This window comes from Lupinus angustifolius, chromosome LG07 (assembly GCF_001865875.1).
Source record: "Lupinus angustifolius cultivar Tanjil chromosome LG07, LupAngTanjil_v1.0, whole genome shotgun sequence".
Lineage (NCBI taxonomy): Eukaryota > Viridiplantae > Streptophyta > Magnoliopsida > Fabales > Fabaceae > Lupinus > Lupinus angustifolius.
The window spans coordinates 5,852,543-5,869,940 of NC_032015.1; the positions used below are offsets into that span (position 1 = coordinate 5,852,543).

The following is a 17,398-nucleotide window of genomic DNA, read 5'->3' on the forward strand; positions in this document are numbered from 1 at the left end:
CTACATTATTATTTTCATAAAATTATTTTGACGTCAGGAATAGTCATGATACAGTGTAATGTTTCTGTGTCAGAGTGATTCTGCTTGTGACTTGTGTCGGCAAAAGAAAAATTCCAAGGTTCGAGCAATGAGATCCCGTGACTCAAAAAAGATATTATATTTAATTTACTCACCAATAAAAAAACTGAAAGAAATGAAAATTAAATAATTTATATAAGGAAATAATGGCACGATCTATGTTTATTGGCAGTGAACAAAAATCAAGAGTAAAAGACAGACAGCGATAAATGGGTTTGTGTAAGTGGAATGCATAAAGGTGGCAAGTGCTGTCTTCTACCCATTGCATTATTCATGATAACTCTCCCTCCACTTTCAACATTCCACGTGTTGGGTAGTGTCCTTTTTGCTTTTCTCATCTTCTGCTACTTCCTTTACTTTTGTTGAGAATTTGATTTCATTAATGGATGTTCAAGAAACATTTATTAGGAAATAAATGTTAATATTTGTTTAATATATTAATTACTTAAAAGAGGAAAGTACACAGTATATTCTTTTAATTTTGTTTAGTTATTTCAAGCCGATAAGTAATTACGTACACTACTTTAGGGGTCATCGTGTGAAATGGCTGACCTTTATTCAAACTGTAAATTAGAATTCAATTGAATTTTGCCATTTTGGCTAATAACCCAAACACAATTGTTTTATATATAATTAAGAATGTTCTTTACTTTATGATTAAATAAGTATTACTTCTTGGATATATGATTGTCTTTTATACAAATATAATTTAAGGAACTATTTCTTCCTACTAGGACAAACATATACACCACTAACTTAAGAATTTCATATACTGTTAATTTATAATTTATTATTTATTTTCAATCATAATTTACTTTAAAAATAATATATATGAATAATAAATAATATAATATTTATGTATAATTTTTTTTATTTATAATACATAAATATTATATTGTTTTACAATTAAACATAAGATTTATATGAGATCTAATATCACTAAATCAAGTATGGCTTACTTTATCATACCAGTGAAGTGAGATTTTATGAATGGAATTAGCTAGCTAGGAAGCACATGAGTGCATGTGAGTCACAACTGTCAATCACAACACGAAGGTGAAATCACATCACTTGCTCATATATAGACAGAGTCTAGTACTAAAAATGATGTATTGATTTTTAATGAGTTAAGAGTAATAAATTCAATACATACCAATGTCCTAGCTATTTCTTAAATTCTTGCAGGGTTGATCTCGACTACACTTTGGTACATACATAAAGGTTCGAGTGCGACATAATGAAAACGATCCCGCTTAATATTGTGAATCTTTACTTTCTCTTTCATTAATATTCAATTAATGTTTAGATCAAGATCTCACTTTCTAATATTTAAGCGATATAGCTTATAATAAAACAAACGTGTAAGATTGAGAAATAGATCTGTCAATTCTTCATACTTGCCCACTAATTAAATGAGTCGGTGTTTGTTTCTGGGCACCTCTTGGATTTTTTTAATTCATTACACTGACATAAGTCGGTTCTGAACTACGATTATGTACTACAATCCAAAATAATATCTGCGATAAATATTATCATCATAAAATTTTATACAAAATCAATATATTATTCATCATTCATTCATGTATATTACTTATACTTTATAATTAACAATGATTAAAAATGTGAATCATTGATTTTATATTGATAGACTAAAAAACTTTTATATTGTCCGTACATATATTTTTTCTCAAATAACAACTTTTAAATCTCATTACCACTTTTAGTTAACATAAAGCCATGACAGCTAAAATCTTATACACGTTCTTGAACTAATGTGGTTATATGGTCTAATAATTTTGGCACTAGGACTTGATATTTAATTTCATTCTAGCATGACCCTAGGCATCACTTAGCCTTCTTGTGTTATTCAAATAAATTAAAAACTATAGGATATACCATGGTTTATGGTCTCACTAAAATAGGGAATAGAGTATATTCCTTTAATTTGTTGGATTTGGAGTAGATTTGATTTAAAAGTCATCAATAGGTTTAAATCATATCATTTGCACGTATCTGAATGAAGACGAAGTTCGTAGAAGACTCTCGAGGGCAAGAGTATAGAATAAGAAGGGATTGAAGCCTATTTTTGGGGGTTCCAATTTGGACATTTCTTGCTGCTTGATTGATTTTAATCAATAAATAAGTAAAACACAATTAATGTCTAAAATTATTTGAGTTCAAATTTTGTAGTAATTTATCCTATTAGAATTTAGAAATAAAATGAAATTGAAAATAGTAATTGCTATTTGACACAGCTAAAATAATATTTGTTCAAAAAGTATGAGTGTCTTGAATGAAAAACTATAAATTATCATGAGTAAAAGGTTGAGTCCATTACTCCAAACTCCAAAGTACTTATTTACACTCATTATTCACAGATCAAAACTTTAGCTTTTTTATTTTATAAAATTTTAATAAGTTCAGAAAAAGTATAAATAGATAATTTGGAATAGAAACAATATCATAAGAGAAAAGTATAAACTTAATAACAAAACATTATTATGAGTATAATATTTATGCACCGTCTGTATAAAAATTTATACATGGTCAATACATCATTCATTTATATTTTTTTTGAAAAGTCAATGATTAAATCTGAATGATGGATAATAGAATAATGATATATAAAACTCATGCTTAAGAAAATACACATGCATATATATAATCTCACCCGTGAAAGGGTAGATCCAAGAACAGAATAAGAAAGTACATAGTAATTCAGTTAAAATCACAGTCTCTAGCTTGCAGCTAATTTTACCTTCTATAATTGACCGACCAGAATATTATACCAACTTATTCCTTTATTACCAATATTAGATCATGATTAGCCAAATAAATTAAGAGATTTGCTTCCTCTTTAACTATCACAATATGGGGTGAAAAGTGAAAACTGATGATGTATTTTCCAAAAAGTGTTTAATTGAAACAATCATTTTAATGCTAATAGTGGTGGTAGAAAAAGCATGGTGTATTATGCCACTTCCACAATCCTACACTATTCACTCTTAGAGTGCATTGCACTTCATTATGACCATTCCACAAGGCACATAATAATAATACTATTCTTTAACCCATAACATATCAATTATATAGCTTTATCCATATCTTCTTTTTGCCTCCTCGAAATCACAAATTCATGCACTATTATTTATCATAATTAGGTTGATTAGAAGATATAGATACCAATGTGAGCCCCAAATGATTCTGCACAAGCACTACTATTAGAAAGAAGAATATATATAATTGAGTTGAAGGCATGTATTATACTGTATTCACTTATTTATGCCTCAGCCACTATAATAACCCACTACTTGCTTTTTTTCCTTAGTGCACACTCATGCAATATACAATCATTTCTTACCCAAAAATGAATGGCTAAAACCATAGTATATAATTGTACCTTCCAAGTTGAAATTGTTATACAAGAATTAGGCTTAGTAGCCTACAGAACTAAATGGAGTACAGTCTGTTATCACTTATCACCATGCTGAAGAGTTATATTTGCATCGCACTATATGGGTGCCTCCTCAATCATATATGTACCCAAAAATAAATGGAAAAAAATTCCTTCCATGCTCTTAGACATTTTATATTTGCTTAAGCATATTAAATTTTCTAGAAAAATAACGGAATATCAGTTTCGGTCCTATAATTTATTAATTTTTTGTTTTGATCCTTATATATTAAAAACTTGGTTTTAGTCCCAAATAATAATATGGTTAATACCCACATATGATACATGTCATACTAATTGGTGATATGACCAATTATGATATTAACATATCAAAGGCTAAAACAAAGAAATTAAAACTAAACTATGGACTAAAAATAAAATAAAAATTATTTGGGACTAAAATCAATATTTCATATATTTGTTAAAATATATTTAAGCATTTTTATAAGAGGCGGAGGGTTGTAACATGAAAATTATAAGTTTAAATTATAGTATGATAAGATTATAAATATTTACCTACCTCAAAACTTATCAAGTAAGAGCCCTATATATTCAATTATTTTCTTCTATATAATTTTCCATACCTATCTTATGACTTATTATTCTTTCATTTTGCCCACACTTGAAATAATAGTTTAACACACGTACATGTTTTAAGATGGGTATACTCGTAGTTATTTTTATTATAATAGTGGGAAAATGCAAATGCATTACAATATTATTATATAGCCTTCCAAAACTAAGTATTGTAGCCACAATTATAATTGTACATGAAAAGTTAAAACACTTATGCATTTTGAAATAGTGACATCAATGAATTTTATAACGCCTAAAATGTGTGAGTAAAAAGAAATAAAAAAATATTTGAGATAAAAATAAAAAGAACATGTCAAATATAACCCTCAAAGCTTGATATTAAAATAAGAAAAAATGCAAGATTTACATAGGACTACTATTTTGCTATATATAGTACTAGTCCTAATGTCTCAAGGCAGCATAGTTTCAACCTTGAAAGAGCCATGAAAATCCCACTTTTACTCACCACTCCTTTGTTTCTCCTCTTCTCTCTAGTCCAAGGGTACAATAACCCTAACTGTGATACCCAAGACCATGGGTCAACCCTCCAAGTGTTCCATGTGTTCAGCCCATGTTCCCCATTCAAGCCAACAAAGGCATTATCATGGGAAGAGAGTGTCCTTCAGCTACAAGCCAAGGACCAGTTAAGGATGCAATACCTTTCAAGCTTGGTGGCTGGAAGATCAGTTGTTCCAATTGCCTCAGGTAGACAAATCATACAGAACCCAACATACATAGTAAGGGCTAGGTTTGGTACACCATCTCAGACCTTGCTCTTGGCTATGGATACTAGTAATGATGCTGCTTGGGTTCCATGTACTGGTTGTGTTGGTTGCTCACCAATCACACCATTTGCTCCTGCTAAGTCCATCACTTTCAGAAATCTTGGCTGTGGTGCTCCTCAGTGTAAACAGGTATCAATTAAGAAAGAACAATTTCTTATTTTCACATTTTTCACACTCCACTGAACATTTGCATATGTATACTCGCATTAATGTATAGTGTTTATGCTAGTTGCTCAAAGAATATGTTCCTTACAGAAATACTCGTAACGTTGAATGTTGTTAAATAATAACAATAATGTTAGGTAGAATATCTTTAGCTTTTTCATTATAATACACAAGTATATATTAATGATTAGTTTGTAGAACTGCGAATCTTTTTATTTAATTTTATTTCATAGTACAAGTGTGAATGTTTGTATTACCAAAGCAAGATCTATAAGCATTTCTGTTACCCAAAGGAATCTCTGTTGCTAACACAACTACCACATGTCCTACTACTACGTACGACCACCATTAAGGCTACTCTCACCTTCATCATTCCACTAAAATGGGGAAGCCTAGTTTCCACGCGCCAATCATTTTTTCATTGCGCGTGGGCATGACAGTCCCATAACCTGTCCAAAAAAACTCAAAAGCTTCACTCTGTCGGTGACTCTACCCTCATCAATCAACAAGGTTCACGAGACTCAATTCTCTCTCTATAACGGTGAGAAACAACGGTTCTAAAAGTTGTTCTAATCACGTGAATAATTTCAGGTACCCAACCCCACTTGCAGTGGAAGCGCGTGCAGTTTCAACCTCACCTACGGCAGCTCCACCGTGGCGGCTAACCTGGTCCAAGACAGACTGACCCTAGCCACTGACCCAATTCCAGGCTACACCTTTGGGTGCATTCAACAGACCACAGGGAGCTCAGTACCAGCACAGGGTCTATTGGGCTTGGGCCGAGGCCCATTGTCACTTTTGGCCCAGACACAAAATCTCTACCAATCCACATTCTCTTACTGCTTGCCCAGCTTCAAAACCCTAAACTTCACTGGGTCTCTGAGACTTGGGCCTGTTCAGCCCAATAAGCTCAGGTTTACTCCTCTTCTAAAAAATCCTAGAAGATCATCACTCTACTATGTCAACTTGGTTGCTATTAAGGTTGGCCGGAAAATTGTTGATATCCCTCCGGCAGCATTGGCTTTGAACCCAACCACCGGTGCCGGCACCATCTTCGATTCTGGTAATGTTTTACTTTTATTTATTTTTACATAGGACTAATATATATTTCTACCATTCATGAAAATAGAGTCTCACATTGACTCATGTAAAAATATAAATACTTTTCAAATTAGTTAGGATACCTTTATGAGTTGTGTTTTGAATGAGAATTAAGAACAATTTAAGATTTTAAAGTCATCTCACAATATATTTCATGACTTTTAAGTATTATCTTTCTCTTTATTTTCCTTCAAAATTCAAAAATAGATATTTGATATACTGATAACATTTCATGTACTCATGTAATTGATTTTCTTATTAAGAAAATTGAATCTGGATTCTCTGAAGTACTATTTAAAAAAGTTTCAATATCTTACATTTTAATTTATTTTTAATTAAAATTATTTTTAAATGATCAAATAAATTTGGAACTTATACTGGGTTGTCCATGGAAGATACAACTCAAGAAAGTTACATAACTATTCCTCTACATAACATGGTGATCATATACTCATGTAATTGTGTTACCACTAATAATTTCATTAATGTTTAACTTTGCTAAATACTTCTAGGTACGGTTTTCACCCGGCTAGTTCAACCGGCTTACATTGCCGTCCGAAACGAGTTCCGTCGACGAGTTGGCCGGAAGGTGACCGTGACAAGCCTAGGAGGATTTGACACATGCTACACGGTCCCAATAGTTGCACCAACAATAACATTAATGTTCTCAGGCTTGAACGTAACACTACCACAAGACAACATTCTCATACACAGCACTGTCGGAAGCACCACATGCTTGGCCCTGGCGGCGGCACCGGATAACGTGAACTCCGTCCTTAATGTGATAGCCAACATGCAACAACAAAACCACCGTGTCCTCTTCGACGTGCCCAACTCAAGACTTGGCGTTGCTCGTGAAGTTTGCACCTAATAAATGGTTTTAGATTAGAGTTTTGGTGACTTATGGCTACAATAATTAATCTTGTCATCTTAGCATTACAAGTTATTCGGGTACATTTGATACATTGCTATCAATTGGGTTTTGGCATTGCTAACTATATCGTAGAATTCTAGAAGATAAGTTAGCTACTATGTGTAAGGAAATATATTTTCTTTCAAGTTGCGAGTTATATTTATAGCTTTGGAATGATGTATCATGAGTTATACATCTCTAGCTCTATCTTATTTCGTTAATAAAAATTGATTGAATTGAATAGAGTTTTCATTGTCGTGCGAGTTCACAAGTTACTCCATTCCTAATACATAACAAAATACCCTACTCTGTTTTATTAAACTCTTTGGCTCTATACTGATTTATATATATATATATATATTTATAGTCATATTCATCTCTTAAGATGTAGTTACTCACTATTTTAATATGCGAAATGTAGAAATTAGACATAAATTACTAAAAATGTATTCATTCGGTTTAATCCTTAAAAGTATATCGTATACTTAAAATGTATGCTTCTGTTATTTAAATACCTAAAACCTAAAATATAGTAGTGACCAATTTTATGTTAATAAAACATATGTAATTCTCTCTGAATTTTCTCACCATTGCTTCGGGGCCTAATCCTATTACTGGTTTTAGAGATTGTTCCCATAAATTGGTGAATGCTTAACTAAGTACAAAAACACCCAAATTAGAAATGGAACCAAGCACAAAAGTAATTAAAAAAATCATCCGTAACTAGGCTAAACTCAGATCTAAATGCTAGAGTCATTTTTCATACAATGAGAAACATGAACAAATTGACTTTCTAGAGTAAAACATGTAAGACCGTGTTTTTCCGAACACGTTTAATTAAATAATTAGTTGTTAATAAACTAATTATATAAACTAATTAGTAATATTTTAGGGTAAACCTCAGTTGAGTTTTAGTCTTATATTACAATATTCATGATTGCCCTATTTTTTCAAGATTTTTGGAGAATAAAAGTTTCCTAAACGATTTCGGGTCGGTTTATAAATTTTTCGCCCAGTTTTTGAGTTCCGTAACTCGGAATCGAATTCTAATTTCGCTGTTGGCTTCGAAATATTATTTCTAATCAAAATAGACACCAAGTTTGTCCATAACTCATATCTAGGTATTTTTCACTTCGAAATTCAAGTTTCAACGTTTCGGGCAAAAAACCTAAATCGGTAGATCGTATATTTCCGGACGAAGTTATCCGGTAATACTCGGGCACGACTTCAATTGTGAAATGATATTGCATCAATCAAGTTGGAGTATTAATCATATCATGGGTCAATGACTTGTCAAACAAGCAAAGTCAGAGCTTCCATAATCCCCTAAATCACGCACCAATCTCTTCATTCCACCACCATTAGACACATCACCTAAGCTAGCCTAAAGCTAGATTGCCTCTTATTAAGGTAAGGTGTTCTTTCTCTTTTTCTCTTCTCCATTTTTCTCCATATACACCATGAGAAAATCATGATCTCTTAGTATGTTATTCATGGAGTTGAGTTTATGTTTGTTTTCTTTAAATATTTTGGAAGTCATGACTAAAAGGGACGATAATAAAATCATATGAACCTTTGTTTAGTTTTTGACTTATGTAAAACTTAAAATTTCCTTCTTATTCTCAGATGAAAAAACTATTACTTTGGACGAGGTTAGATGAGTTTATTTGCTTTAGAAATATTGGAAAATATTGTTAGTATTTGAATGTGTTTAAAAGTGATGGTTTGAATATCAAATGAACTTTTATTGTGTTTAAGAAAATTTTATGTCTATGCTTGAAAGTTCAAAAAATTTATGAGTTTTTGTTGAAAAAATTTCATTATTAAAAGATATTATGTGTAAGAGGTTGTTTAGGATATGTTATTGTTTGATTTCCATGTTAAAGTAATGATTTGGGAGAAAAGATGATTTATTAAAGTCTTGACTTCATAAACTTAAAGTGTTATGAAGTTTTGGATAGTAAATTAGTAAAAATGTTAACTTATGATTTATAGTTCACGACTATGAAATCAACACCTATTAATCCTTAAGATTATCCTAAAATTTGGAGGTGTTGAGATGATCATGAAATTAGTTGTGTTTTCTTTAGTAGCATACTTTAAATGAGGAGATTGACATAAAAAATCTTGACTTTATAAACCTAAAGTGTTTTGAAGTCTTAGATAGAAAAATGATTTAAAAGTGTTGTTGATTTTGGTTAAGTTAGCTTACTTTAAAGTGGTAATATGACTTAAAAGTATTGATTTTGTTTAAGTTGGCTTACTTTAAAATGTTAAGTCTAGCTTAATAATCTTACTTAAAAATGTTAGTCTTAATAAAAATGTTTTACTTAAAAAGATAAGTTTTATGAATAGTTATCATTACTGGAAAAATGCAATGAAGCGCAAATACATGTCTAGAAAAGTTCTGTCTGAAGAAAGACTTGGTATTTAAGTGTGTTTTTACGACCCACCTCTCTTTCCTAGGAACTAACCTGGTGTATATCCACAGATTATGACATAATTCTGTTATAAGTTTTGTTAAAACTTTACTTTAGAAAATGTCATTGTGTTGTAAGACTTTCAATGATAAATGTCAAATTCAAGAAATACATAACCTTGAATAGGATGGATGAATGCGATTAAGTTCATTTTAGATCAGAAGTTTTATTTTCGCGTAAAATGTTATTTCGTAAGAATAATAATTATCAAAGTGATCAAATTATCGTTATTTTGATTTTGGCGTGATGAAGAGTTCGAGAAGAGACCCGACGAATTAAGCTCACCTGGAATTGAGGAAACAATCTCCACGATACACTCAGGTGATGGAGAAAACATCGTGACACAGTGATGTCCGAATATACTTCAGGACCCCCAAACTCCCTCACAAGTTATGAGTTGTCTTATGCCGAATTATGTTAGGTTATGTTTAGGTATGAATTATGTTGCTCGAATATCTGTTCTAAGAATTATATGTATGATATAATTGTTAAATTCAAGGATTAAAAACGTGTTATAAATGAGAAAACTTTTCATTGAGAAAAAAAAATTCACTAAGTTTTAGGCTTTTCTCGCCTGAGCGAGAAGTGTCCATAGAAAATAAGTATTTCTCGCTTGGGCGAGACAGCTCTCGCGTTAGCTGAAATATGCACAAAGAAAACTGGTTGTTTTCTTGCTTAAGCAAGACAACTCTCGCTTGAGCCACACGTGCATTATAAAAATGGTGATTCCCTCGCTTGAGCAAGACAGCTCTCGCTTGAGCGAGAGGACTCCATACAGACAAAATTTATTAAGTCGTGTGAATGATAACTCTCACATGTGCAAGAGTCTAATCACATTTTTGCCATCAAGAATTCATTCACTTCCAATCCTATTCAAGAAAACCTAAGACACCTTTATTGGAGATAATGGTATTTCAATAAGTAATGTTGTAAAGATGAATAATTATATCAAATTCTTGGAAATGATACAAAGAAGAGTTGTCATATCTAAAGTGATGTATGTAAAAAATTGTTTGATTAAGTACGAGGCCCGCAAGTTTTATATTATGCCCACGCAACGAGATTGTCTGACCGTAAGAGTCTTGGCTTGAGAGTCGTACATGGTGATTCAACGATGGTTCGTAGTGGTGCTGAGAAGTATTACATGTCCATGCAGCGAGATCGTCTGACCGTAAGAGGCTTGGCTTGAGAGCCTTCAGGATGATTCAGTGTGGTTCTAGTGGTAGTTAGGTTTATTCTTTGTGGTTTAAATGTTAAGATCGGGTCCCACTAGAAGCATTCCCGATGGGAGATGTCTTAGAATGGGCAAATCGTTCTAAAAGATGGACTAAAAGATTTAATTTGCTAATTTTGATTAGTGTCATATTCATTGTGAATAATGAAGTAGTGGAGAGGAAATTTACGGGAAGTGAACTAGCCCAAGATGTTGAGAGGGACGGCGATGAAGGTGATTCGTCAGCAAAGTCTTGAGGGAGAGTCTAGGTGAGACGAGTCCCATATATTCCTGGATGAGGTATACTGTTGGATCGGATAGTGCTCACATCACAAACTAGACGATCTCTGACAACCCCTCTTTGCAATCAGGATCGATGAGAGGGATGCCAAGAAAGTGTTTGTTACGACACCGTCCTGAAATGGACAGTTCCATTGGAACATATTGATCATATATATATATATCCTTGTGAGGAATAAGTTTTGGTGCGATCAAATCGGCTTGTTATGAGACCTGTACTCTCAGTTATTTCTGAATAGTTATTGGGAGGATAATGGTGTAAGGATGGTGGACATATGCATAACATGCATACATGATATTTATCGATATTGATTCTAAAATCATAAATTTTATACTTCATTCATCATTAATACATGTGTGTATGATCATATGATATATCTGCACTTGTTCTTTGTCTTGGGGTGATATTTTGTGTAATTCCACGACGTCAATGATAAGTTTTTCATTAGATGTTTTACTCCCTCTGTTTCCTTCTAGTGTACTCGTATACATCCATGTTTAGATGGAAAGATTGGCGATGATCAGGGGCTACCGCTTTATCATGTCCCAGGAGAGGGCATGGAGCGTTGAAGGAAACAAATAACCTACACTAGTCCATGCGACTTGGAATTGGATCTCGTATGTGATGGCTTTGTGTTGCATCTCCCGAAACATTATGCAGTTCGAGAAGTATCGTTCACCCTACTATAGCGAAAGTCCGTACCTACTGGTCTATCCGCACCAGCCGAGGCACGAGACAGATTGGAGGTTGTTAGGACCTGACCCCAACCCAGTTTCTCATCTACTAACTCAACGACAAGAGGGACGGAATGAGGAGGCATGACTACTTCATCGGGGCCTAGGTGGTACACCCGGACCCTTCGATGGATTGGGTAGTAGATGAGGTGGTCGAGGATGAGGATGATGACTGTGTAGAGCTAATTTGCACAGAGGATTTAGTGGAGGTTATAGAGATCTCTTCAGACTCGGAGATCGAGGAAGACCCGAGTGAAGTTTCTAGTGCACCACCGATCTAGAAACTCGCTCATTTCTTTCTTTTGATAGGGAACTTATGTAGGATACTTTTGTAATGCCAATGCCCCTGTCATTATTTTATTTTTATATGTATTTTTAGTCGTTGTTATGGGTGAAGAATAGACTCCACCTTGTATTTTGTTAACCATGATGTACGTATAATAAATTCAAGAATTAATTAATGAGAAGTATTCAGAAAAGAATTGTGTTTCGTTCAATTACATTTTAAGTATTAAGAAATTATTTCAGTAAAAGTTTGGAAATGTGAAATCTTGAAAGAGAATAGATAAAATGGGAAAAAAATAATTTGTAAGCTATATGTTATATAAAAGATAAAAAAATTTGCCAATTTTTCCAAGAAATTAAATATAGTAATTATAAAATAATTTTTGACTTACAAAAAAACATATGGATGTAATCAATATTTGAGTCACCCGTTAAAATCAAAATTAAAGAAGCATAAGAATGAAAAGACTAACAGATGGGGCAGAAAACGTTTAGGCTTTTTTAATTTCATAAACGGGTATTTTTATTTTAACAAATAATTTATTAAATATGTAATCATGAAAAGCCTTTTACTAAAACCATGTAAGTTACTAGGGATGACAAAAAATTCATACGTGTGGGTAGCTGTGAGTAAAACCTATACAGGCACGAATACGAGTCACAAATGGGTACCCGCGAGTATTATAAGCTTGTTTTCAAAAATACCCGTAGTGTATACGGGCGGGTACGAGTATTATGGTACCCGTGCCCGTAGGTACCTGTTATTTATATGATTTATATAATTGAAATAAAAAATATATTATTCTAACATTCATTACACTATGTATATTTTTTCCTTTTACTTTATTTACATATTTATTGAGTTTGGTGGTGAAACACCCTACACATATTATTACATGTGTAGAAACACACATATTTTACAAAGAAAATATATACCTTTTGTTAAGGAAATGAGAACAAAAAATCACACAAATAAAAAACACCAATAAATTTAGCATTTTTGCCAAATATTCCATCAAAAGGTACAAAAATAATTAAGTTTCATCTCATTTGAAACATAATAGAAGTAAAAAATTAAAAATTTATTTATAATTTAGGAACCCGCAGGTACTCGTTTTACCAGCGGGTACATAGAAATACATGCGAATACCCACACACGAGTATCCGTACGGATACGGGCGGGTATGGGTAATGCTCTCATATTTTGAAACGGGTAGCGGGTAGCTACTACCCGTGCCCATCCGTGCCTGTTGCCATCCTTATAAGTTACGCATGATATATGCCGTCTCAAAATAGTGTACCACTTCTTGTGTCATATACTTGTGATTGATTACAAAAATAATTAATTATTAAAATTTTAATTTAAATATATTTTTCAGCAAATCACAAACATGGGCACATAGAGTGATACACTTTGTGGGAAAGCAGATGTGCTTCTGCAAGTTATCAACAAGATATTGATCTAGTAGTATAGAATCCAATTAGATTGCTAGAAAAACCAAAAAGTCTAAGAATTTAATTATTAGAAGCGACATTTATTAAGAAATCGTCATAAATCTAAAATGGGTTAGTTAGTTACTAAAAAAAATGAAGGATACACAATTGATAGTATGAAAAGAATAAGTTTGACATTGGGTTTTTGACGAAATCCATTAGGATAGTTAACTTGGGAAAGCATGAAAACTCATATCCTAGTTATTCCTCGATGGCAGAAATATTGCACACTGAATAGTCATAGTTATTCCTCTCAACTCTGGCAAAACTATAACAACTATAATTGATTACTCACTTTGTGTCACTCCAACACCTAAGCATTAGTAAATCATCAATATTTTTTTGACCATATTTTTTCTTCACCTTTGATTTGTAATTGGTTTTTAAATATGTACAGAGGTAAAAGATAAATAGAAAAAAATATAATTTTATTTATTATAACAAAAGTGAAGAGGGAAGAATTACCATTAAGGGCGATATCACATTTAAAATTAAAAGTTTTTGAGGTAATGATTATATATATCTTATCACTTATAAACTCATGTATTCATTATATTATATTTATATTTAAGGTTATATTATATTTATATTTAAGGTGAGACTTATAAAATCATTCATTTATTACATTCTATTCAAAGTGAGACTTACATAATCATTCATTTATTACATCCTATTTAAGGTGACACTTCTACTTATTATTCATGCTTCAAGGATGCTATTCAAGGTGAATTATCACTAATTTAATTTGTTTTTACTTCTCTTACTTTTTATTTTTTATCCTATTACGTATATAACAAAGTAACAAACTAATTAAAATATTATAAAAACAAATAAAAAAGCAATATAGAACTTTTATACTTTCCTTTTATATATATAATAAAATGACAATTTATTTTGGTAGTGAAAACAAAAGTTCCCTTATATTGAACAGATTGAAAATGATAATTTACTAAATCAGTTTTGAAGAGTTGAATAATATATTGACAACATAAGCATCTTATAACTTTTTCAAGCAATAGGAGATAATCACTAATCACTAATCACTAATCAGCCATGAAATAATAACTCCGTCGTGTGGAACAGTAGAAGATAAAACCAGTGTTTGGTTTTTCATTATATTCTTTCCCAACTACCATTCAACTTCAACCCTATCCAATGGACCCTAAGATCAGAACCGTTCGAACCCTCGTCTCAAAGCTAAGCTCCGTTTCCGAACGAATCCGAACCGACGCACTCTCCGAGCTTCGTCAGTTATCCAAACATGACCCGGAAACCCGACCCATGATTTCCGATTCAGGCGCGATCCCTTACATCGCCGAAACCCTTTACTCTTCTTCTCACCTTTCTCAAGATAACGCCGCCGCCACTCTTCTAAATCTTTCTATCTCCGTCAAGGAGCCGTTGATGGCCACGCGCTCCGTCCTTGACGGAATTGCACACATCCTTTCTCATCACAGTACAACATCTTCCGCCGCCGCCGTTCAATCTTCTGCTGCTACCATCCACAGCCTACTCGCCACAGTGGAAGGCTTCCGATCCGTTGTCGGATCGAAGCGTGAGATTGTCTACGCGCTTGTTGATATTCTTAGAAGCCATAATTCATGTCCTCCGAGAACGATAAAAGACGCGCTCAAGGCGTTGTTTGCGATCTCGCTCTACCCGCTCAACCGCGCCACCGTCGTCCACCTCGGCGCCGTTCCTGCGCTTTTCTCTCTTGTCGTTAAGGACGGGAGGGTTGGGATCGTGGAGGACGCGACGGCGGTTGTTGCGCAGGTCGCCGGGTGCGAGGAGAGCGCGGAGGCCTTCAGGAAGGTTTCCGGGATCGAGGTCTTGGCGGATCTCCTCGACCTTGCGACCTGCGCGAGCATGAGGACGAAGGAGAATGCGGTTTCGGCGTTGCTCAATTTGGTGAGGTTTTGCGGGGAAAGTGTTGTTAATGATGTGAGGGAGGTGTTGGTGGATGTAGTAACTGCATTGAATGGGATTTCTGATGTGGCAGGTCATGGCAGTAGTAAGGGGAGAAGCAAAGCTTCTGAATTATTGAAGATTTTGTTTGATGAAAGTGATGGTTTTAGCAATTCCAGTGTGTTGAGTACAGAAACTAAGTTTGACTCTTTGAATGAGTGAGTTTGTTTCATGATCAATTCAGAAACTAGGTGTTCATTTGTTCTAATTGTACTTATTGTGATTCTATTCATTTTATGATATCAAAATATCTTTTGTGCAAATGGATTACACACATAATGTATGTATAGATGAGGTATTAAATCTAGTTGTACATGTAATGGTGTTGTATCAACAATGTCTTGTTATATTGTAGTGTACAGTCCATGTTCTTACAAAAATGGAATCTTTGCCCATTTACTCATCTTCTGTGGATTAATTTTTGTTTTTCATTGATTTTATTTGCATTTTAGTTTTATCTTTTGATAAATCTGCAACCTTTGGATTTATATTGGTAGCCTTTTTTCCGAGTTAATCTTTAAATCAACGTGTGAATCAACTGGTTCCATTGTGTAATCTAGTGTTAGTGTATGAAGTGTTAAGTGTTGGGAGAAGCAGCATCACATCCAAAGGGTGTTAAATTTTTTTACAAGTATCCAGATCCAGAGTACTGTGAGTGCCTCCAGTTACAGACTTTTATTCGTGGGTATGCAAAATTTTCTGTCTTATGTTATATATATCATACATGTCCTCCATATTAAGATCATTTGCATACTATTAGCACTCTACATCCTTAACCTGTAAAATCCCCACTTATATCAAAGAGTGAATAGTTAACTAGTGCTTAAAACTAATGAAGATAGCTTATAATGTGCTGGGATCACTCAAACAGAACTGTCCATTTCTTACCTTCTAAAACTAGTTGGTAAATGTAATGTATCCAACTTTCATGCTTGCTTGACATTTATAATAAGGTTGTTACCAGTTAACTGCATGCGATAAGGTGATTTAACATGTTGCTGTTTCGATGATTAATTTGCTGTTGATGAAGCTGTCTAACTTCAATTTTGTGGCATTGAAAGTTCAAGCTTGGAGTCTAGTGTCTGTAGTCTATTATTACAGCACTGGTTTTGATGGTCCTTCTCATCATTTGCATTAAGTTGTGTGTCCTTATATTAAACCCTGTTATGTTCTTCTTGACTGGAAGACATTCATGGTTTAGTGTTGTTTATTTCTATATCAGCTTATCGTTAAATGTCTTCAGATAACATCTTTTAAAACATAAAAATGTTGTTGTTAAATATACTGGGTGTCTATTTCCAACTGACCTTATTAAACAAACTTTCTTGCTGAACTGTATATTGTTAAAACTGATGTTTATCCTTGCAGAATTCTATTATGTTAAAAAGATTAAATGCTCTGTATATGACTACTAGTGAGTCCATCACATGCTAACCTTGATTCTATGATCTTCTAAAGCTGAAATATATAGAAATTGTGCATCTGGCATGTACTTTTGGACATTGGTTGCAAGAAGAAGGGCCTGCTCGATAAAAAAAAGTGAGAATTATACTGCCTTACTGCATGAACTACTTGTACAAGGACCTGAGGGTGATATTTCTCTAAGTTGAGACTTGAGATCCTCATCAAAGGAAAGGTGTTAATATCAACTTGTATAAGTTATATAAGTCATTACAATACCCTATTTCCAGGATTCATTTGAATTGATATATGTTTTATCTGTTTTGTTTAACCTGCATGAATTGGACCTGGGTTGAACTCTTTAATAGCCCTCAGATTTAAATTCTACTGATTATTAGTCACACCAAAATTTGAAGTTTAAAGTGAGGTAGGTCTGGAGTCTCATCAGAGTCT

At 33.2% G+C, this 17,398-nt stretch overlaps 2 protein-coding genes across 2 annotated transcripts; both read left to right on the top strand.

Annotated features, from left to right (window-relative positions):
* On the top strand, window positions 4,514-7,069 carry LOC109352007 (aspartyl protease AED3-like). The gene is made up of 3 exons (XM_019593766.1): window positions 4,514-5,022; window positions 5,650-6,121; window positions 6,672-7,069. Exons 1-3 carry the CDS (start codon window positions 4,552-4,554, stop codon window positions 7,028-7,030), a joined length of 1,302 nt encoding a protein of 433 aa, XP_019449311.1. The 5' UTR covers window positions 4,514-4,551; the 3' UTR covers window positions 7,031-7,069.
* Window positions 14,610-15,972, top strand: LOC109352008 (U-box domain-containing protein 1-like). The gene has a single exon (XM_019593767.1). It carries the CDS (start codon window positions 14,735-14,737, stop codon window positions 15,704-15,706), a length of 972 nt encoding a protein of 323 aa, XP_019449312.1. The 5' UTR covers window positions 14,610-14,734; the 3' UTR covers window positions 15,707-15,972.